Genomic DNA, 23,276 nt, shown 5'->3' on the forward strand with positions numbered 1-23,276 from the left:
TAACCATCATTGCCAGTAATTGTGTTTGATACTAAAAGTCGAGGATATTGCTTTGTGCACCTTCCTTTGGCCATGCATGGTGAATTTTCGTTCAGTGCACCGCAAGGTCCATGTATCATATTTTTTACAATAATATCATGTAACCCCTTATCGACATTTTTATCAGGTATTTCAGCGTCACCGTCAAAGCAAAAATGACGACAACTAATTTCATGACGTCAGTCAACACAGAAACATGACGTCACCTGATCCACAGAAAGACACACAGACAGACAACTTATTTTTATATATATAGATATATATATATATATATATATATATATATATATATATATATATATATATATATATATATATATATATATATATATATATATATATATATATATATATATATATATATATATATATATATATATATATATATATATATTGACGTCATATTGTAACAGATAGATAACATATAACAGACAGTACATTTTTATATATACAGATATACTAAATGTTAGTTGGTGGGGGAGCTTCGCAATCCCCCACCCCCCAAGCCCCCCCCCACGTGCGTAAGTCGTTACGTGCCATATTAGTTACGTGCCATTGTAGTTGTGTCCCTGTGTCCCACCTACACACAACACAACATATAATTGTCCATGGGAAAACAATCCGTATTCAGAGCGTATTTTTCTAATGATTGCCCTTGAGCTTTGTTGATGGTAATTGCTAATCGAATATTCCCTGTGTCCCCGTCGTCATTTATGTGTCCCCCCTGTGTCCTTCCGGCGTCCCTGTTGTAGTTGTGTCCCTGTGTCCCGGTCGTCATTTATATTCCCTGTGTCCCAGTGTCTCAGTCTGTAATTTCTCGTTGAGTGTCCCGGTTGTTGTCCCGGTGCCCCGGTCTGTAATTTCTCTTTGAGTGTCCCGGTCATCATTTATATTCCTTGTGTCCCGGTGTCCCGGTCTGTAGTTGAGGAAGGTTAGCTTTTCCTGAAGCGCAACACATTCCCATTGTTTCACCATTAAATTTCAAGGCCTTGCAATAGGGACAAATTCTAGACATAGTCCCAATTTGAACACATCTACTCAAGCTATAATCATCGATTGGGCTGTATCTTAATGCCAGGCGATAATTTTGACGTTGTTTCTTGTGATTCCTCGGCACGCATTCTTTTACTTTTGGCATTATCTCTTTGAGCCGCAAGCCTATTTTCACGTTGTTCTTGTGATTCCTCGGCATGATTTTTTTGGTAATTTCTCTTTGAGCCTCAAGCCTGTTTTTACGTTGTTTTTGTGATTCCTCAGCACGCTTTCTTTTAGTATTATCTCTTTGAGCCGCGAGCCTGTTTTCACGTTGTTCTTGTGATTCCTCGGCACGATTTTTTGGTAATTTATCTTTGACACGCAAGCCTGTTTTCACGTTGTTCTTGTGATTCCTCGGCACGCTTTCTTTTCTTACTTTCTCTTTTAGCCAAAAGCCTTTTGGCATTAACTCTTTGAGCCGTTTCCTCTGCTGTTTCTTCTGCCATTGTAAGATTTATACTAAAATTTCTCTTTGAATAACCCCCTATATACTTATAATGACGTCATATACAAAGCCTTATATACTTATAATGACGTCATATGCGTACAAACACACAAACATACAACTTATTTTTATACTAGCTGTTGGGGTGGCACTTCGCGCCACCCCAACACCTAGTTGGTGGGGCGCTTCGCGCCCCCCCCCCGAGCCCCCCCGCGCGCGTAAGTCGTTACGTGCCATATTAGTTACGCACCATTGTAGCTGTGTCCCTGTGTCCCACCTGTGAATAGAGATAGATATAAATATATATTTTTAACTACGTAAAACATGCGAATATACAACATTCTTCGCTGTCCCATTGTCTGTGCATATAAATAGCATTTATATTCCCTGTGTCCCGGTCGTCATTTGTGTCCTGGTGTCCCAGTTTGTAATTTCTCTTTGAGTGTCCCGGTCGTCATTTATATTCCCTGTGTCCCAGTTTCCCGGTCGTCATTTGTGTCCCGTTGTCCCGGTCTGTAATTTCTATTCAAACAATCCCTGTGTCTCAGTCGTCAGTTATATATCCCGCCTGTGCCCCCGGCGTCCCCGTTGTAGTTGTGTCCCTGCGTCCCGGTCGTCATTTATATTCCCGGTTGTGATTTGTGTCCGGGTGTCCCAGTCTGTAATTTTTCTTTGAGGTTCCCGGTCGTCATTATTCCCTCTGTGTCGGTCGTCATTTGTGTCCCGGTCTGTAATTTATCTTTGAGTGTTTTTTATTTTTAGTTTTTTTTAGTTTTTTACATTTTTTCAGTTTTTTTTTCTTCTTTATTTTTCAGCGTCACTATGAAGTATATATCGCCGAACCTTTGTTTTTTTCCTTAAATCTGGTAGGCATTGATGACCTTATCCAAGTCAAAATCCCAAACCCAATCATCATCACTATCATTTTCAGTTTTGATATGTTTTGACTCTCGCTTTCCAGGTGGATTTTCATCTAACTGCGCGGTTTTGCGTTCTTTAGCCGCAAGCCTGTTTTCTTGCTGTTCTTGTGATTCCTCGGCACGCTTTCTTTTCCTACTTTCTCTATCACCTGCAAGCCTGTTTTCTTGCTGTTCTTGTGATTCCTCGGCACGCTTTCTTTTCTTACTTTCTCTATCAGCAGCAAGTTTTTTGGCATAGACTCTTTGAGCAGCTTCCTCGGCTGTTGCCATTGTAGGTTCTTCAGTCATTTTACAATTAAACATTTTTCCGTGAACACATGTCTTAAATACCATTAATGACGTCACCGTCATAGCAAAAATGACGACAACTATCTTCATGACGTCAGTCGACACAGAAACATGACGTCACCTGACAGACAGACACACAGACAGACAACTTATTTTTATATATATAGATATCTAGATTAATTCCCATTTTTTTTTATAGGAAACTGCAAGGTTAATTTTCGAACAAGTCGTCTAACTGGGGCTCTAGTTCTCACTGACAAGGAATATGATTTTGTACAGAAGTTTTGTTTGAAAACTACACCAGTTTTTGAACTATATAAACAAATTGATTTGGATAGCTGTTCAAAAGATACTAAGTCATTGTACAATCATATACTGCCATCTATGCATGCTTGTAGACCTGACGCATCTAAATGTGGTATAACCTTTCAGGTAGGTAACAAACGTAATCAGTTGTCAAGTGTTTCGCGAAATGAATAAAAGAAAATTCTTTTGTTTATTTTTCTTCATACAATCTTCGTATGGGTCGCTATGCGAGTTCTAGTTGGCTGCGGCTGGCCTGGGTTGTATTTTGTGAAGGCCTTTATGGACAATCGTATTTACTTTTTTTTGTATTAACTCTGTGAGATTTCGAGTCTAAAATATTTACCAACAGTACATTTAGACAATTAGATTACCTACTTGCCTTAAACTCATAGACATTAATATGGGCGTCTATTGATCCTCTGACGCACTAACTGTTTAAAGATAATTGGACTTCTGTTGCTAAGCTATCGTAAACAAAACTAAATAAGCTCCTCCTCAACCTTTCCCTGTTCACAACTTCGTTGTTTTCTCCTCGTCATAAAATTCTCAGTCCTTTAAAAAGAATAAAATTAGACCTACGTTGCCCGGGCAATGTGAAGTGTTGCGGCAACCTTTGTCCGGCTTCGCCGACTAAAGTGTTGTGAGAGCAACACTTTGGTTTTGTTTCTTCGCTGTCAATCAGTAATCACATGATCAAAGGCTATTCCTCAGCGGTGAAAATACAACAAAAAAATAGTATCGAAAGAAGGGACTAAATTGACTTTGCAGCCAGTTGAACTTTATCCTTGTCCATCGTAGACATCGTGACGGATGAAAACTCGGAATAATATCTTATATAATCTAGTTGGTATTATAAAGATATCCCTAACTTTTCAGGATTAAAATACCATAGATGACATTCTATTAATTATTGCGAAACTATCTCATTGTTTTATATTCTTGCTTGTGCCTGTTTCTTCACTATCGGTTAAATGATGAAGTTGTCATCCTATCGAAGTTTTTAAAACGGTATGTTCAAACAAGAACGCAATCATTTATCACGTGACCAAAGGCTATTCCTCAGCGTTGAAAAAACAACAACTACAAATAATATCGAAAGTAGGGAATAAATTGATTTTGCAGCCAGTTGAACTTTATCCTTTTCAATCGTAAACATCGTGACGGATGAAAACTTGGAACAATATCTTATATAATCTAGTTGGTATTATAAAGCTATCCGTAGCTTTTCAGGATTAAAATACCATAGGTGACACTAATTATTACGAAACTACCCCGTTTTTTTACGTTATCGTTTGTACCCGTTGCATAAACACTTAATTCTGTCAGATTTAAAGAGATCGAATGCAATGTGCACCAATTTGCACAAATTTCTAGCCCAAAGTGAACACACTCTTACTTAAAAGTCCCTCTCCCGTGATAGACATCAAGTTCACCGGAAACAAATAAATGGGTATACCAACTAGCAAAAGTTGCAAACCCCTCATCGCTAAGGTGATGGTAGCCCAACAGCCGATTATTCCTTACAAGTCCCCTACATGTCTTACCACTGGAACCAAATTGGTTTAACCATCAAATACACCGGAAACAAATAATAGGTACACCAACTAGCAAAAGTGGCAAACCCCTCATTAAAGAAGATGATTATGAGCTAACAGCTGTTTCTCGTCCAAAGTGAACCGATTCTTACTAATAAGTCCCTCTCCGTGATAGGCATCAAGTTCACCGGAAACAAATAAATGGGTACACCAACTAGCATAGTTGCAAACCCCTCATCACTGATGTTGACTGTAGCCTGACAGCAGATTATTACTTACAAGTACTGTTGCTTACAAGTCCTCTATATATCTCACAATTTGTATCGGCCTACATTTCGTTTCAGTGTGTACCTTACTACTGAAGTTGTCAACCCCTTGAAACTTTCAAACTGGTATACCTCATGAAGGAATTTTTGTCGCAAAAAAGGGATGTCATATACTTTGATCAGCTCATCAAGAGCTATCGATTGCCGTCGAAAAAAAATTATATCTCTCTCAGCTCAAAAGTTGATTTTTTTGCCGTAGGCCAACTTTCTAACGTCACCACTTAGAAAGGAGCAAAGGATAAGCTCCAATTTCTTTAGCAATGAGAGAACTTTTAAAGTTTATTAGGCATATCTGATACCATTTCTCTACCGCAATCCCAAGTCCGAAAAACCGAATGATAAACTCAGCTGAAATCACGAACAAAAATGGGTAGAAACAATAGATGGCAGCACGTTCGGACCCGTGGGAAAATGCCACATTTTGCTTCTGTTAATTTTTCTATGTATCACTCAAAGAAGATATATTGGCTGTGGGGCCGGGTAACTACCGTATATATTTAACACTTATAGATTTTAGTCCATCTTCAATTTGAAAGTGGTGTCTGCCTGCTTGCCTGCTAGAACGGAGCACTCGAAAGCAGAAACATGGTTTGATGAAACGAAAGCTTGGTGGCAGAACTTGAGATACTCCTCTCTGACATAGGCTATATACCTCCACTTCACTTCGCACACCATAGGCTCTGCCTCGTGGACAAGCAAAAACCATCCTTTTTGGCCCCAGGCAAGAGTTCTGCGGAGCTTTTCAAAATGTAATGTCATATTGATCAATCCGGCCTGAGGTCCACACTTTCCGTGAAAGCCGCACAGGTTAGACCCTTACCAGTTTCCAGGAATAAGCTGAGATCGGCGGCATAGAAAAAAAAAACGGGACAAAACTAAAGTGTTGCTCTCGCAACAAAATTATCTCTTCCCGTGCCATTAGAGGACATCCTGCTTTTGGTTTGGCCACAACTGACTTGTCAGAAACCGCAATCATTATCATTGTGATTTTTATCTAAAGTACTTTAAATTATGACTGCTTGAAGTACCAGACTTCAAAATGAAACATTTTTTGCCCCTTAGACCTATTTCAGGTATCTTCGTACATGATAATCAAGACTTCCTAAAATTTTGTTTTGGTGACTTCCATATTACGAAATTTTTAAGACAGCATCATATTTTCGTCAATGTTGTAAGGTTGAACTGCAAAAATATATAAAAAAGACCAATTAATTAACTTCATAACGCTGTTCATCCGTAAAATTCAAACATTAGCAATCTGTTGACTCCCGAAGACGACTATCCCTCTGACCTTTAAAGGAAAGCTATTGCTTCTTAAGCTGTTTGGTGGACTGTTTTTTCAAGCTTTTTTTGCTTATCTTTCATCCAAGATTCTTTTTTATATTCGGCGCATGCTATTGCTGAAAATTGCATAACTGCATATGGAGGTCATTTACATTAAGAATTGAATTTTGAACGACACTTTAAGTTGTGTAAGGGTTCTGTACACATATCTAATCTTTGTGGTTGGGCGGTGGGTCGAAAAAACGACAAAAATGTATTTTGGTAGCAGTTATTAAATTTTTTCGGTGGAGTGATTGGATCATCCTCCAGGTGTTCTCTCTCTCTAAGTGGAGGAACAGTATTTACCAATGTATAACTTACAATTATATATACAAAACATAGATGAATAATAGCTTTTTTAGTCTAAGAACTATACCAGAAAATTTCTTTGTTATTTCAAATTCTATATATCTGAATATTTTTAGAGAGCTGCTGGCAATCGCTACCACGCCTGCCGATCAAGTACAGGAGACTGGAGGATTGTTCGTGCCCAGGCATTTGATGATTCGCTTGTAAAACCTTTCGGTACTAACAGTCAGGAGCTGTTTGCGGGTGGCGTCTTGACTTTAGATCTAAGGAAAGTTCGAACAGTAGAAGTTGCTCTTCCTGTCCCAGAAAATTCAATTACTTTCAGTTCTTTGGCTTATCAATTTCCAGAATCTGTGAATGACAGAAACGAAATGTAAGTAGTTGATTTATTTAACCTTGACCTCATGTAAATTAAGGAGATAACACAACCATAAACAGGACATTCAACTGAATGAAAAAAGCTTCCCACAATACATTTAAATCGTTTTTGAGCAGAAGGGAAGGATGACTACCTCTATTAAAGTATTTTTGTAGCCACAAAATACTTTTTGAAGAATCCGCCATTATTAGCAATGATCTAGGCATAAAGCAAGTAGTTCGAGAAGCAATTAAAATCAGACTTAAGATTAGTAATAATATTTCCTTAAATAAGGATTTAGGAGAATATTCACTGAATGCTTTATGCACAAACTTAATTAAAAAATGCCCTTACGAAATATTATAAAAAACCAATAGATATTAACACAGAACATGTCACAAATAGACCTATAAGATCAGCAGCGAAAAAAGCTAGGCTGGCATTAAAAACCTGTTTTCTAAATCATTTTCTTTCATTTCAGTGAATTGCCTCGTTTCATAACAATTTATTTATCAGTCCTGGTTGAACTTCACTGAGGTAAGGATGCTGGGACTGTTTTGAAAAACTGTTCATTTTAATTTTATTGATTTTATCCTCTTGTAAGTTGTTTTTTCTTATTTGTATTGCTGAGGACGGCCCTTGGACATAGGGCCGAAATATTCATTCTAATTTGTTCCCCACTGTTTTAAAAAATTCCCTATTATTCTTCTTGTTTTTGGTGTTTACCCAAAGGGTGGGGGAGGAAAGGTAACAGCTCCGTTGCAAATCCTTCCCCAACATTTTATCAGACTCGTACAAAAGTAACAAAATTGCACTTAATCGATTTTTTTCTGTTTTGTAAAGTTTTTCTTGTAAAGTTTCTTATTAGGAATACCAAAAATAAATCATATGGTCTATATTTTCTTGGTTTTCAAGATGAGTTCTTCGGGAAAATTTTTTTTAATGTTTCGTTCATAGGTATCCCTCCCATGAGAGCCTCATTGGGAGGGGAGTCAGTGGGGCAGCCCTCCACCGAAAAAACAGTAAAACATTACGAATTTATACGAAAAGTAAAATAAAAATATTCCCATTTAAGTCTCTGTAAAAACAAAGCTCTTTGTAGAACTCCCCCAGGGAAGGTTCATGGTGGCACCCATGATTTCCTCCCAGCCCTCCCCCATTTGTACTGGTAAGAATATGAATGTAATCTTTTATTTTAAATGAAATATTTTCTGCGATGAGACGGGCATTGTTGCACCACAGCACCCATTTTGTAGGCTTAGTTTAAAAATATTTTCTTAACGGAGGGTGGTCAGAGATTAATTTCTACCCTCCTCCCCCCACCCGTTTCTATATTTATCTGAAGACTCGCAGAGAGTTGGAAAATTTGGGTATCAAAACTCTTTTTTGAGACCTCGGGCAACATCGCGCCATCTTGCAGTTCAATGGCTTCAAATAGGTCATTAGTTCTACTCGTTAAATAGTTCAGTCTAGTTAAAGGAAGTTTTAACTTTGTTTTAACCTTTCATATTGTAAGGACAACGTGCGGCCATACTCTCATGCCGCAAACCAATATGCGGCAATATTGTCTCCAAAACCGGGAGGCTAAGTATTTATTATTTTTATAACCAAGTGACATATAGCAATCGCAAATTCTAGCGGTCTTTCGGTCTGTCGGTCCCGGTTTTGTTACTTTAGGCACTTTCAGGTAAGCTAGGACGATGAAATTTGGCAGGCGTATTAGGGACCGGACCAGATTAAATTAGAAATAGTCGTTTTCCCGATTTGACCATCTGGGGGGAGTGGGGGCCCGTTAGTTCGTAAAAAAAAGAAAAATTGAAGTATTTTTAACTTCCGAACGGTTGATCTGATCTTAATGAAATTTGATGTTTGGAAGGATATCATGTCTCAGAGCTGTTATTTTAAATCCCCACCGGATCTGGTGATATGAGGGGGGAGTTGGGAGGGGGAATCCTAAAATCTTGGAAACACTTAGAGTGGAGGGATCAGGATGAAACTTAGTGGGAAAAGTAAGCACAAGTCCTAGATACATGATTGACATAACGGGAACGGAAACGTCAACTTGGAAAACGCTTAGATTTGAGGGATCAGGATGAAACGCGGTGGGAAAAATAAGCAGAAGTCTTAGATACGTGATTTACATAATTGGAACGGATCCGCTCTATTGGGGGGGGGGGGGGTAATTCTGAAAAATTAGAAAAAATGACGTTTTTTTAACTTACGAAGGAGTGATCGGATCTTCATAAAACTTCATATTTAGAAGGACCTCGTAACTTAGATCTCTTATTTTAAGTTTCAACCGGATCCAGCGTAATTGGGGGGGCAGTTGGGGGGGGGACCGTAAATCTTAAAAAATACTTTAAGCGGTGAGAGCAGGATGAAACTGGATGTCTAAGATACTTGACTGACATAACTGGACCGGATCTGCTCTCTTTGGTGGAGTTGGGGGGGGGGGGGGTAATTTTGAAAATTGAGGCATTTGTAACTTGCGAAAGGGTGACTAGATCTTAATGATATTTAGAAGGATCTTGTGCTTTAAAGCTCTAATTTTAAATTCCGATCAGATCCTGTGACATTGGGGGGAGTTGGAGGGGGAAACTGGAATTCTTGGAAAACGGGAAAATTGGGTATTTTTATCTTACGAATAGGTGATCAGATCGTAATGAAATTTGATATTTAGAAGGAATTCATGTCTCAGAGCTCTTATTTAAATCCCGACCAGATCTTTGACATTGGGGGGAGTTGGAGGGGGAAATCTTGGAAAACACTTTGGAGTGAATCGGGATGAAGCTTGGTGGATAGAATAAGCAAATGTCCTTGATACGTTATTGACGGAACCGTACTGGATTCGCTCTCTTTGGGGGAGTTGGGGGCAGGGGCTCAGTGATTTGGCGAGTCAGGTGCTTCTGGACGTGCTAGGACGATGAAAATCAGTAGGCGTGTCAGGGACCTGCACAAATTGACTTGATATAGTCGTTTTCCCCGATTTGACCATCTGGGGGGGGGGGGGGTAAAGGGAGAGGAAAAATTAGAAAAAATTAGATATTTATAACTTACGAGTGGGTGATCGGATCTTAATGAATTTTGATATTTAGAAGGACATCGTGACTCAGAGCTCTTATTTTAAATCCTGACCGGCATTAAGCCTCTTATTTTCCTTTCAAATGAATCTATTGATTCATAGAATTTTGTTGGAGCTCATACCATATGATCTCTTGGCTATTAGCTCTTCTTGCCTCGTCACAAGTGCCATATTAGCTCTTAGCTGTTGTTTAATTTTAAAAGCAGCGTATCCTAGTTAAATTTTTTATGGCCTTTCTGGATCAAAATTTTTATTTTTTGCAACAAAAGGCAATAATTGTCAATTTGGTAAGGCGCAATCTTTTGACTTACAACTTTCTCTGGCTCTTAACTTTTAATGGGCATTTTTAAACTTATCGGAATTTCAAACAGTTCGTGGCAACGAACTGTAGTAAGGAGCAACCTGGCTCAATAGTAACCGAAAACCAAAAAAATAAAATTGCATTTCAATGCTGATTTTAAATATACAAGTTTCATCAAGTTTAGTCTTACCCATCAAAAGTTATAAGTCTGAGAAAATCTGCCTTATTTTAGAAAATAGGGCGAAACATCCTCTAAAAGTATAGGAATCTCGCGAAAATCACACCGTCAAATTCAGCGTATCAGAGAATCCTACCGTAGAATTTTCAAGCTTTTGTCTACAAAAATGTAGAATTTGTATTTTTTGCCAGAAGACAGATCACGAATGTCTGTTTGTTTTTTTGTTATTTTTTCCAGGGATGGTCGTATCGGCCCATTGGTCCTAGAATGTCGTGAGAGGGCTCGTTCTAACGGAAATTAAAATATCTAGTGCCCTTTTTAAGTGACCAAAAAATTGGAGGAAACGTAGGCCACCTCCCACGCACATTTTTTCCCTAAAGTCACCTGATCAAAATTTAGAGATAGCCATTCTGTTCAAATTAGTCGAAAACCTAATAACTATGTCTTTGAGGACGACTTAGTCCCCCGCAGTCCCCGGGGGAGGGGATGCTCGTTACAAACTTTTGCCATTGTTTATATATAGTAATGGTTATTATGAAGTGTACAGACGTTTTCAGAGGGACTTTCTTGCGTTTGGGTGGGGGTGGATCGGGGAGAGGGAGTTACATGGGAGGATCTTTCCATGGACAAATTTATCATGAGGGAAGATAATTTCCATGAAGAAAGCGCAGGATTTTCTTGCATTAATAAAAAAAAAAAATGAAAAAAAATTTTTTTTTCACCTGGAAGTAATGAGTAGCAATAAAACTTAAAACGAACATAAACTATTACGTATATAAAGGGAGTTAGTCTCCTCCACAATACCTTGCTCTTTACGCTAAAGTATTTTTAGTAATTTCAATTATTTATTCTACGACCTTTGTGATTTAGGGGTCATTCTTAAAAACTTGGGATAAAATTCGAGCTTTAGTGTAAAGAACGAGGTATTAACGAAGGGGAAAACCCCCTCATATTCGTAATAAAAATACACAAATATAGAAGTTCGTTACGTAAGCTAATTCGTACGGTACGTATTTTATTACTAACGAAAACGTTCCTACAAAAAATAAAAAAGTCTAGTTGTATTTTAAAGTAACCAAAAATTGGAGGGCAACTAAGCCTCCTCCCCACCCCTTTTTCTTATCAAAATCGTCCGATCAAGACTATGAGAAAGCCATTTAGCCAAAAAAAAAAAAAAAATGCAAATTTTGTTTTAATTATTCATATGCTTTGAGCCAAAATCAAAACATGAATTAATTCAAAAACGTTCAGAAATTAAATAAAAAAACAAGTTTTTTTAACTGTAAGTAAGGAGCAACATTATAACTTAAAGCGAACAGAAAGTATTCCATATATGAAAAGGGTTCTCCCCTCTGCAATGCCTCGCTCTTAACGCTAATTATTATTATTGTTTTAAAAAGTAGAGTTGTGACAAAGACTCAAACTTTTGCGTAAAGAGCGGGACGTTGGGGAGGGGAGGATCCCTTTCGTATATGGAATAATTTCTGTTCGTTTTAAGTTTTAATGTCGCTCCTTACTTGCAGTTAAAAAAAGACTTGTTTTTTTCTTTAATATATTCTAAGAATCAACGTAATAACACGATTCTTTCGATGTATATATTACTAATAACCAAACTTAATATCAAACTTAATATTAAAAAAGTATTTTTGTAGCCACAAAATACTTCTTGAAGAATCCGCCATTATTAGCAATGATCTAGGCATAAAGCAAGTAGTTCGAGAATCAATTGAAATCAGACTTAAGATTAATAATAGTATTTCCTTAAATAAGGATTTAGGAGAATATTCACTGAATGCATTATACACAAATTTAATAAAAATGACCTTACGAAATATTATAAAAAAACAATAGATATTAACACAGAACCTGTCACAAATATACCTATAAGATCAGCATTGAAAAAAGCTAGGCTGGCATTAAAAACCTGTTTTAAATCATTTTCTTTCATTTCAATGAATTGCCTCGTTTCATAACAATTTATTTATCAGTCCTGGTTAAACTTCGCTGAGGTAAGGATGCTGGGACTATTTTGAAAAACTATTCATTTTAGTTTTATTGATTTTGTCCTCTTGTAATTTGTTTTTTCTTATTTGTATTGCTGAGGACGGCCCTTGGACATAGGGCCGAAATATTCATTCTAATTTGTTTCCCAATGTCTTAAAAAATTCCCTATTGTTCTTCTTGTTTTTGGTGTTTACCCAAAGGGTGGTGGAGGAAAGATAACAGCTCCGTTGCAAACCCTTCCCCAACATTTTATCAGACTCGTACAAAAGTAACAAAATTGCACTTGATCGATTTTTTTCTGTTTTGTAAAGTTTTTCTTGTAAAGTTTCTTATTAGGAATACCAAAAATAAATCATATGGTCTATATTTCCTTGGTTTTCAAGGTGAGTTCTTCGGGAAAAATATTTTAATATTTCGTTCATAGGTATCCCTCCCATGAGAGCCTCATTGGGAGGGGGGTCAGTGGGGCTGCCCTCCACCAAAAAAACAGTAAAACATTACAAATTTATACGAAAAGTAAAAATATTCCCATTTAAGTCTCTGTAAAAATAAAGCACTTTGTAGCACTCCCCCAGGGTAGGTTCATTGTGGCACCCATGATCTCCTCCCAGCCCTCCCCAATTTGCACTGGTAAGGATATGAATGTAATCTTTTATTTTAAATGAAATATTTTCTGCGATGAGACGGGCATTGTTGCACCACAGCACCCATTTTGTAGGCTTAGTTTAAAAATATTCCCGTAACGGAGGGTGGTCGGAGATTAATTTCTACCCTCCTCCCCCCACCCGTTTCTATATTTATCTGAAGACTCGCAGATAGTTGGAAAATTTGGGTTTCAAAACTCTTTTTTCAGACCTCGGGCAACATCGCGCCATCTTGCAGTTCAATAGCTTCAAATAGGTCATTAGTTCTACTCGTTAAATAGTTCAGCCTAGTTAAATGAAGTTTTAGCTTTGTTTTAACATTTCATATTATATGGACAACGTGCGGCCATACAATACTGCCTCCAAAACCGGGAGGCTAAGCAATTATTATTTTTCAATTTTAAAAGCAGCGTATCTTAGTTAAATTTTTGTTGGCCTTCCTGGGTCAAAATTGTTATTTTTTGCAACAAAAGGCAGTAAGTGTCAATTTGGTAAGGCGCAATCTTTTGACAACAACTTTCTCAGGCTCTTAACTTTTAATGGGCATTTTTAAACTTATCGGAATTTCAAACAGGTCGTGGTAACGAACTGTAGTAAGAAGCGACCTGGCTCAATAGTAACCGAAAACCGAAAAAATGAAATTGCATTTTAATGCTGATTTTAAATATACAAGTTTAATCAAGTTTAGTTTTACCCATCAAAAGATATAAGCCTGAGAAAATCTGCCTTATTTTAGAACATAGGGGGAAACATCCTCTAAAAGTATAAGAATTTCAGCGAAAATCCCATCAAATTCAGCGTATCAGAGAATCCTACCGTAGAATTTTCAAGCTTTTATCTACAAAAATGTAGAATTTTGTATTTGTTGCCAGAAGACTGTTTATTGTTTATGTCTGTTTATTTTTTTGTTATTTTTTCCAGGGATGGTCGTATCGGCCCATTGGTCCTAGAATGTTGCGAGAGGGCTCGTTCTAACGGAAATTAAAAGTTCTAGTGCCCTTTTTAACTGACCAAAAAATTGGAGGAAACCTAGGCCACCTCCCACGCACATTTTCCCCCAAAAGTCACCGGATCAGAATTTAGAGATAGCCATTCTGTTCAAATTAGTCGGAAACTTTATAAATATGTCTTTAGGGACGACTTAGTCCCTCACAGTCCCCGGGGGAGGGGATGCTCGTTACAAACTTTTACCATTGTTTACATTTAGTAATGGTTATTATGAATTGTACAGACGATTTCAGAGGGACTTCCTCGCGTTGGGGTGGGGGTGGGTCGGGGAGAGGGAGTTACATGGGAGGATCTTTTCATGGACAAATTTATCACGAGGGAAGAGAATTTCCTTGAAGAAAGGGCAGAATTTTCTAGCATTATTAAAAAAATAATAATAAAAAAATAAATAATTTTTTTCACGTGAAAGTAATGAGTAGCAATAAAACTTAAAACGAACGTAAAATATTACGTATATAAAGGGGGTTCGTCTCCTCCACAATACCTTGCTCTTTATCTAAAGTATTTTTAGTAATTTCAATTATTTATTCTACGACCTTTGTGATTTAGGGGTCATTCTTAAAAATTTGGTATAGAATTCAAGCTTTAGTGTAAAGAACGAGGTATTGACGAGGGGGAAAACCCCCTCATATTCGTAATAAAAACACACAAATATAGAAGTTCGTTACGTAAGTTAATTCGTACGGTACGTGTTTTTATTACTAACAAAAACATTCCTACAAAAAATAAAAAGTCTTGTTGCATTTTAAAGTAGCCAAAAATTGGAGGGCAACTATGCCTCCTCCCCACCCCTTTTTCTTATCAAAATTGTCCGATCAAAACTATGAGAAAGCCATTTAGCAAAAAAAAACAAAACAAACTAATATGCAAATTTCGGTTTAATTATTCATGTGCGGTGAGCCAAAATCAAAACATGAATTAATTTAAAAACGTTCAGAAATTAAATAAAAAAAAACAATTTTTTTGAATTGTAAGTAAGGAGCAACATTAAAACTTAAAGCGAACAGAAAGTATTCCACATATGAAAGGGGTTCTCCCCTCTGCAACGCCTCACTCTTTACGCTAACTTTTTTTTATTGTTTTAAAAAGTTGAGTTGTGATAAAAAGAGTCAAACTTTAGCGTAAAGAGCGGGGCGTTCCGGAGGGGGGGGACCCCTTTCATATATGGAATAATTTCTGTTCGTTTTGAGTTTTAATGTAGCTCCTTACTTGCAGTTAAAAAAAGACTTGTTTTTTTTAATATATTCTAAGAATCAACGTAATAACCCGATTCTTTCGATGTATATATTACTAATATCCGAACTTAATATCAAAAAGTATTTTTGTAGCCACAAAATACTTTTTGAAGAATCCGCCATTATTAGCAATGATCTAGGCATAAAGCAAGTAGTTCGAGAAGCAATTGAAATCAGGCTTGAGATTAATAATAATATTTCCTTAAATAAGGATTTAGGAGAATATTCACTGAATGCTTTATCCACAAATTTAATTAAAAAATGACTTTACGAAATATTATAAAAAACCAATAGATATTAACACAGAACCTGTCACAAATAGACCTATAAGATCAGCAGCGAAAAAAGCTAGGCTGGCATTAAAAACCTGTTTTAAATCATTTTCTTTCATTTCAATGAATTGCCTCGTGTCATAACAATTTATTTATCAGTCCTGGTTGAACTTCGCTGAGGTAAGGATGCTGGGACTGTTTTGAAAAACTGTTCGTTTTAGTTTATTGATTTTATCCTCTTGTAATTTGTTTTTTCTTATTTGTATTGCTGAGGACGGCCCTTGAACATAGGGCCGAAATATTCATTCTAATTTGTTTACCACTGTCTTGAAAAATTCCCTGTTGTTCTTCTGGTTTTTGGTGTTTACCCAAAGGGTGGGGGAGGAAAGGTAACAGCTCCGTTGCAAATCCTTCCCCAACATTTTATCAGACTCGTACAAAAGTAACAAAATTGCACTTAATCGATTTTTTTCTGTTTTGTAAAGTTTTTCTTGTAAAGTTTCTTATTAGGAATACCAAGAATAAATCATATGGTCTATATTTTCTTGGTTTTCAAGATGAGTTCTTCGGGAAAAAAATTTTAATGTTTCGTTCATAGGTATCCCTCCCATGAGAGCCTCATTGGGAGGGGAGTCAGTGGGGCAGCCCTCCACCGAAAAAACAGTAAAACATTACGAATTTATACGAAAAGTAAAATAAAAATATTCCCATTTAAGTCTCTGTAAAAACAAAGCTCTTTGTAGTACTCCCCCAGGGAAGGTTCATGGTGGCACCCATGATCTCCTCCCAGCCCTCCCCCATTTGTACTGGTAAGGATATGAATGTAATCTTTTATTTTAAATGAAATATTTTCTGCGATGAGACGGGCATTGTTGCACCACAGCACCCATTTTGTAGGCTTAGTTTAAAAATATTTCCGTAACGGAGGGTGGTCAGAGATTAATTTCTACCCTCCTCCCCTCACCCGTTTCTATATTTATCTGAAGACTCGCAGAGAGTTGGAAAATTTGGGTATCAAAACTCTTTTTTGAGACCTCGGGCAACATCGCGTCATCTTGCAGTTCAATAGCTTCAAATAGGTCATTAGTTCTACTCAATAATTTCTGTTCGTTTTAAGTTTTAATGTCGCTCCTTACTTGCAGTTAAAAAAAAGACTTGTTTTTTTTATTTAATATATTCTAAGAATCAACGTAATAACCCGATTCTTTCGATGTGTATATTACTAATATCCAAACTTATTGTTTTTTTTAAATTTAAGTTACTATTACCAGAAGTAGCTCCTTAATTAAAGTTGGTTACCATGAACTGTTTGATAAAGTATCACAAGGTGTTTGAGAACTGTTTTTGACTTTTATGCATTTCTGTATAGTATTAAATTTGGGTTTAATTTTCTTGGATTCTTTTTTTTTAATCACCTAAAATAAATTTTGGTTTCAAGAAGTTCTTCCAGTAATTGGTTTAATTAATGATTTCTTCGTCAAGTGCTAGGTTGTAATATGCACCCAATTAAATCACCTAAATGTTCGCTGAACTTTTTCTTTGGGATTTGTCGCTAATTTGTTTTTAGATAATAAGAGAAAAGCAAGGAAAAGTTCAGTAGGAATTAAAGGGCAAATTAAGGAGAAGTGAACATGGGTCATAGATAAAATAATCGAGGATCTGGAAGATGCAGCCAGGTGGCATAAAAGTAAAATATCGTACTGGCATTTTAAGTATTGAGAGGAAGTAGTAATAAACTTGTCCCGGTTAGAGATAGAATCAGAATCTCGATTAGTGATGGTAGAAATGTTAAGGAGAGACGAGTAGGATAAGTTTAGCTCATAGTAAACAGTCATATAATATAAGATTATTTTCTTGAAAATTTAGAGTCAAATGAAGATTTATCTTGTAAGGATGAGTGAGAGCTCTTAGTGTATAAGGAGGTACGGATAATGTGATAAATAAGTTTTTGAAATATGGTGGTTACAAACTTAGAAATAAGATACTAAAGGTTACAAATAAGATTTTTGAAAAAAGAGAAATAACAATGGATCTTAAGAAAACTTGAATTAAACCTCGAGATGATGAGATTAAGTGTGGTAACTACAGAAGCATTACCTTGATTTCTGTAGGAAGCAAAATGCGTTACGTTTGATACTGATTAGACTAAAAAATGCTTTAAATATAGTTTTAACCGAAGAATAGCACTATTTTAGGAAGCTGGGGGGAAGGGGGGTCCATATCCAGATAGCCAAGGGACATGGGATATATAGTAGTTTTTCTCCACGTTATTAAGGGGGGCTACTGCCCCCTTCCCAAAAAAAGGAAAAATAAAAATAAAACAACAACGCCTCTGCTTAGAGGATACGTCAACCAATTTTTCTCTTTCACATTAACAATCGAGAAGCGTCTGGTTCTTGAGACACCTTTAGTCTTATGTTTTATTTATTATGAACTGTCATTTGATTCAGCAGATAGAATAGCTTTAATGAAGGTTTTATCCTTATATGGCGTATTAAATAAGTACAGTAAAGTGATGAGTCCTATTTACAAGTTTAATATTCCTTTGGTTAACATAGTAAGTGAGGTTAGCAGTTGGTTTGATGTGGAATTAGGAGTCAATGATGGTTGTGTCCTATCTCTATTTATATGGGTTATTTTGACGGATTTTGTGCTAATGAACACGGTAAGGGCTGTGTGAGATCATGGTATCAAAAAGTAAGATAAAACTCCCCTAGACGTAGGCTATGCAAATGATTTTGGTGTCCTAGATAAAAATTTAAGCGAAATGAATGGGCAAATTTGCTTACCTGAGTAGTATTAGTAGTAAAAATGTAAATAGAAGAATAGCCCAACCGCAAGTTTTTTCGCAGTAAAAAAAAATTAAGTATAAAAATATTAATCTTTGAACACGAAATAAAGCACTTGTAGGCAAGGTTGTTATAATGGGCAAGTAAGGCTCTGACACGTAGAACTTTGTAAGGTTCAGGAAAGTATGTTACGTATTTCCCAAGGAATTGTCTAAGAACAGTTTTCGGCATTTATTTTACTGACCGTATGCCAGACAGTGAGATCTACGAGAAATTTGGTTCAATTCTACTTTCTAAGGATTTCATGAAAGAAGCGGCACGATGGGTAGGCCACGTTTTACGGAAGAAGTATGGTGGGTTACCGAAGAGTTTGCTTTTTGTCCAACCCTCTGATACCGAACCAATTGCAGGGCCGGGAAGAGCTCAAAAGCGAGGATCTAAAGAAAAAGTAAAATTTATTAGAAGGAGCTGAGCACAAAGTAGAATAACTAAAAGCCTTTATCAGTTGAATTTGTCAATTGTATTTTATTCTTTTCATAGATTTTAAATAGCGAGAAATTTATCGGATTTTTGTCGTTACAGTGCTCCCCCTGGTTTTGAGGACTCTCCCTCCACACGCCCGGTTAATATTTTAGAGGCTCAAGACGAAATTCTTCAAACGGTCCGAGACGTTGCTGCATCGATTGATCCTGAATCCGGAGACAGGCATATAGACACTACTGACAGACTTCACGAAGTGCTCGACTATGTCGCTATGTTAAAGCTGAGTGAAATTCAAGAAATTGCGAAAAAAGTTGCAGGTAAATTAAAGGACATTTACACCGGAATTCAGTCGCCTGGCTGAATTGCAGAATAATTTCATCGAACAAAGCCGTTTTAATCTCATGTATCAATTTCATAATTCTTCCAAAACATGTTATTATGAGCAGAGTAAGTGATAATAACTTGATGCGGTATAGCTTCATTTTTTTATTGTGTTGGTTGCATAATTATTATATTTATTTTAAGCATTGGGGGAAGGTTTTAAATAACAAAATCTTATTAAAATATAATCCTTATTGAAGGCAATTTCAAGTGACAAAGAAGATTGTCACATAAAGTAAATATATCTGAGTCCAAAATATCCCGTAGGATATTTATCCGTTACAATATATAATATATCCGTTACAATATATAATATATACAATATATAATATGTACTATAATATATAATATATAAAATATCCGTTACAATAACGAAAATATCCGTTACAATTAGGCCCGTGAGGTTTCATATAATATATAAAATATCCGTTACAATATATTTATCCGTTACAATAACGAAAATATCCGTTACAATTAGGCCCATGAGGTTTCAGCCATTTGAAATAAGTGGTGCCCTATACTGCCTCAGACATATTGCTGTGATTCCTAACTGTTTACGATAGGAAAAAGCTGCTATTTTGAAAATATTTATGTGTCCCTATTCTTTGACATACCTCAGGGGTGGATCCATGGCTTTGCATGAGGATAGCTTGGTGGCTCAACCATCAGTACCAGCAGAACTTCCAGCAAACATATATTTTCTAAAATATATTTCTGAAAGCCGACGCTCTTCAAAATCCGTTTTCCTACCTTCGAAGGGGAATTACCAGTAGGTTTTGTAAATGTTGATAATAAAGTAACCATTTTAGAGCAAAAAGAAAACGGTTTATTTAAGGCAGAAGCGTATGAAGCTCTGTAAATATTGGATAATTAACATAAAAAGATTTAAGAGAAAGGTGAACATACCACACGATGACTTTTTCTGTGCTCTTTTCAAGTATAATAATTATCGCTTTTGACGCAAATTCAATTTTAAGCCCTTTTTGGACCTTTCAAAGTGATAATTTTCTTAAGTATAAAAAGGCTCAAATTTTGGTTTAAAATTATTATTTGATTATAAATCCATTTGGTTCAAGCTATATAATCCACAAACATTGGTCTATCAAGATTAAGTCGAATAAGAAAATTGAATAAGAAAATCGAATATGGAAAAATGGCGGAAATCTTATGAATTTTTTTTTCAACTTAATCGTGACAAATCAATACTAGTGGATTATGTAACTTTAACAACATGGATTTATAATAGAATAGTAAGTTCGACAACAATTTTTTAACTTTTTTTATACCAAAAAAACTATTAAAGAATTATCTTTTTCAAGGGTTCAAAAAGGACTTAAACCTGAATTTGCACCAAAAGGGAGTGTTATATTCGGAAAGAACATAAAAAGGCGTCGAGTGGTATGTTTACTTTGTTCGTAGGTCATTTTTGTTAATTATTAAGTATTTAACTGGAGTTCAGTTTCGTTTTCTTACGTATTTTAGAGCAAGAGCATATTTGGCGTATTCATCCGCTCAGGTGAACAATAAGTAAAGGGTGCTGTTTAATGTACTTTTGTTTTTGTGTTTGATGATTTCAAAATATCTCCAGTATCTCTCTTCTTTCATTCTTTGTTTCAATAACAAAAGCATAAGAATAGCAAGAACTGAGCGTTCGGCTTAATAACACAAGGGAACTCTAAAGCTTTAAAGGTGATCCCATTGAAATCAGTCTTTTGTTCAGTATGTAAACGCTGCTACTCCAACTTTTCGCATCTTTGTCAGACTTCTAAGGAGAAGGATCCAGATAATTGATAAATTTGCACAGTATGTGGCTATGACACGAAATTTTTTGCTTATAAAGCCTTAACAAATAATTGCATAGCTTACAGTAGGGGAATTCTTTTCCCCTAGAAAAGTAATTCACTTCTTCGGCCCTGAATTGGGTTATGGTCTCTAGTCTGATGTTAGTAAATTTAAATTAGAAGTGGATTGTGAAGACCAAGAGTTGACAGCATCCACAGTAGTGGAAGAACTCGGAAACGAGAAGACCTGCTTCTTTTACAAATATTACTTCCTTTACTCTACTAATAATAATAATAATAATAAACATTCACGTGAATGCAGAAACAATTTTATTTAGCATCATCGTTTATTTCAGTATCAAGTTTACTTTAGTATCAAACTTATTTCGCATCTAAGCGAAATCCGGTTAAAGCACGGATCTGCACGGAGCCAGCATGTGTCCCCTGGGGATACCCTCCAATATGGTTGACTCTAGTTCGGCATTGGGGAGTGACATGCATGAGAGCTGTAGCATAAGTGGGAGATGGTAACGACGGCAATGAAGGGGGTGGGGAACACATTGCTTTCTATAAAGTAATCCAAGCTTAATTCAATTACCACGTAAAAGCACGACGGTAAAAATATACTGAAGCCAAAACTTCAAATCATTAAATATTAAAAGCTCCCTAGAATCTAGATTTCTAGAGGATTCCTGCATTTTTTATTATTGGTGGTATGTCAGTTCAACTTGTACAGTTTGTACATCACTAAAAGAAGGTCCAACTCAGTTAGTTGTGGCTATAGAGTCATATAACTCTTGCAATATTGTTAGTTGTGGGCTACAACTAGAATGTGTTAGTCGGTAATATTTTGGATGTTTAAGTCAATAAATCATTAGAAATATTCGGTTTCTTTGCTTCCTAGCTTGAACATTTCTGATGATGACTATAATTCCTTTTCAGTTTTCAGACTGTATGTAGGCTCTGACTCAACGATAAGCAAAATGAATTTATTTACTCCCAGGCAAGAATTATTTGCTTCTTTCTGAAATATAATGTCATATTCGTCAATACGGCCTGGGATTCACATCTCCCCGACAACCAAGGACTAAAGGACTGAAAAGGCTCAAAACAGCCTTAACATTTATGAAAAACAGCCAAAAATAGAGACAGTATTCTAAAAATAGTATGGGCAAGCCAGGTCGTGGTTAACAAGTAAAAATACCAAACAAAACAAAAAGTACAGCAATCTACACAGGAGAACATTCTTTACATTAAAAATGTAAAGAAACTATAAGCATGCACAGAAGAAAATAGAAACAAATGAACTAAGATATGTCAAACAGTTCGTGGAAACGAACTGTAGTAAGGAGCGACCCGGCTCAATAGTAACCCAAACTATAAAAAACGGAATTTTGATAACAATAGTTACATCAAAAGAATTACATTTTAATATTGGTTTTAAATATATAAGTTTCATCAAGTTTAGTCCTACCCATCAAAAGTTACGAGCCAGAGAAAATTTGTCTTTTTTTTAAAACAGGGGGAAACACCTACTAAAAGTCATAGAATCTTAACGAAAATCACACCATGAGTATCAGCATATCAGAGAACCCTACCGTAAAAGTTTCAAGGTCATATTTACAAAAATGTGGAATTTTGTATTTTTTTTGCCAGAAGACAGATCACGGATGCATGTTTATTTGTTTTTGTGTTTTTGTTTTTTTTTCCCAGGGGGGATCATATCGACCCAGTTGTCCTAGAATGTTGAGAGAGATCTCATTCTAACGGAAATTGAAAGTTCTAGTGCCATTTTTAAGTGACAAAAATCGGAGGGCATCTTGGCCCCCTCCTACACTCATTTCCCCCCAAAGTCACCGGATCCAAATTTTTAGATAGCCATTCTGTTCAGCGTAGTCAAAAACTTAATAGCTATTTCTTTGGGGACGACTTAATCCCACACAGTCCCCGGGGGAGGGGCTGCAAGCTACAAACTTTGGCCATTGTTTACATATAGTAATGGTTATTATGAAGTGTACAGACGTTTACAAGGGAGACTTTTCGCGTTGAGGTGGGGATGGGTCGGTGGGGAGGGGGGTTACGTTGGAGGATCTTTCCATGTAGGAATTTACAATGAGGGAAGAGATTTTCCATGAAGGAGGCGCAGGATTTTCTAGCATTATTAAAAAAAATAATGATAAAATAATTTTTTTTTCAAGTGGAAGTAATGAGCAGCATTAAAACTTAAAACGAAC

At 36.3% G+C, this 23,276-nt stretch overlaps 1 protein-coding gene across 1 annotated transcript in view; it reads left to right on the forward strand.

The window, feature by feature from the left end:
- Window positions 1-23,276, forward strand: part of LOC136033813 (uncharacterized) — a 129,835-nt gene that overhangs the window by 32,741 nt on the left and 73,818 nt on the right. Inside the window, exons 5-7 of the mRNA XM_065714727.1 lie at window positions 2,927-3,159; window positions 6,643-6,899; window positions 18,980-19,197. Of these exons, the coding sequence (XP_065570799.1) occupies window positions 2,927-3,159; window positions 6,643-6,899; window positions 18,980-19,197 (708 nt within the window). The remainder of the gene's footprint in view (window positions 1-2,926; window positions 3,160-6,642; window positions 6,900-18,979; window positions 19,198-23,276) is intronic.

The sequence above is a fragment of the Artemia franciscana genome, chromosome 12 (genome assembly GCF_032884065.1).
Source record: "Artemia franciscana chromosome 12, ASM3288406v1, whole genome shotgun sequence".
Classification (NCBI taxonomy): domain Eukaryota; kingdom Metazoa; phylum Arthropoda; class Branchiopoda; order Anostraca; family Artemiidae; genus Artemia; species Artemia franciscana.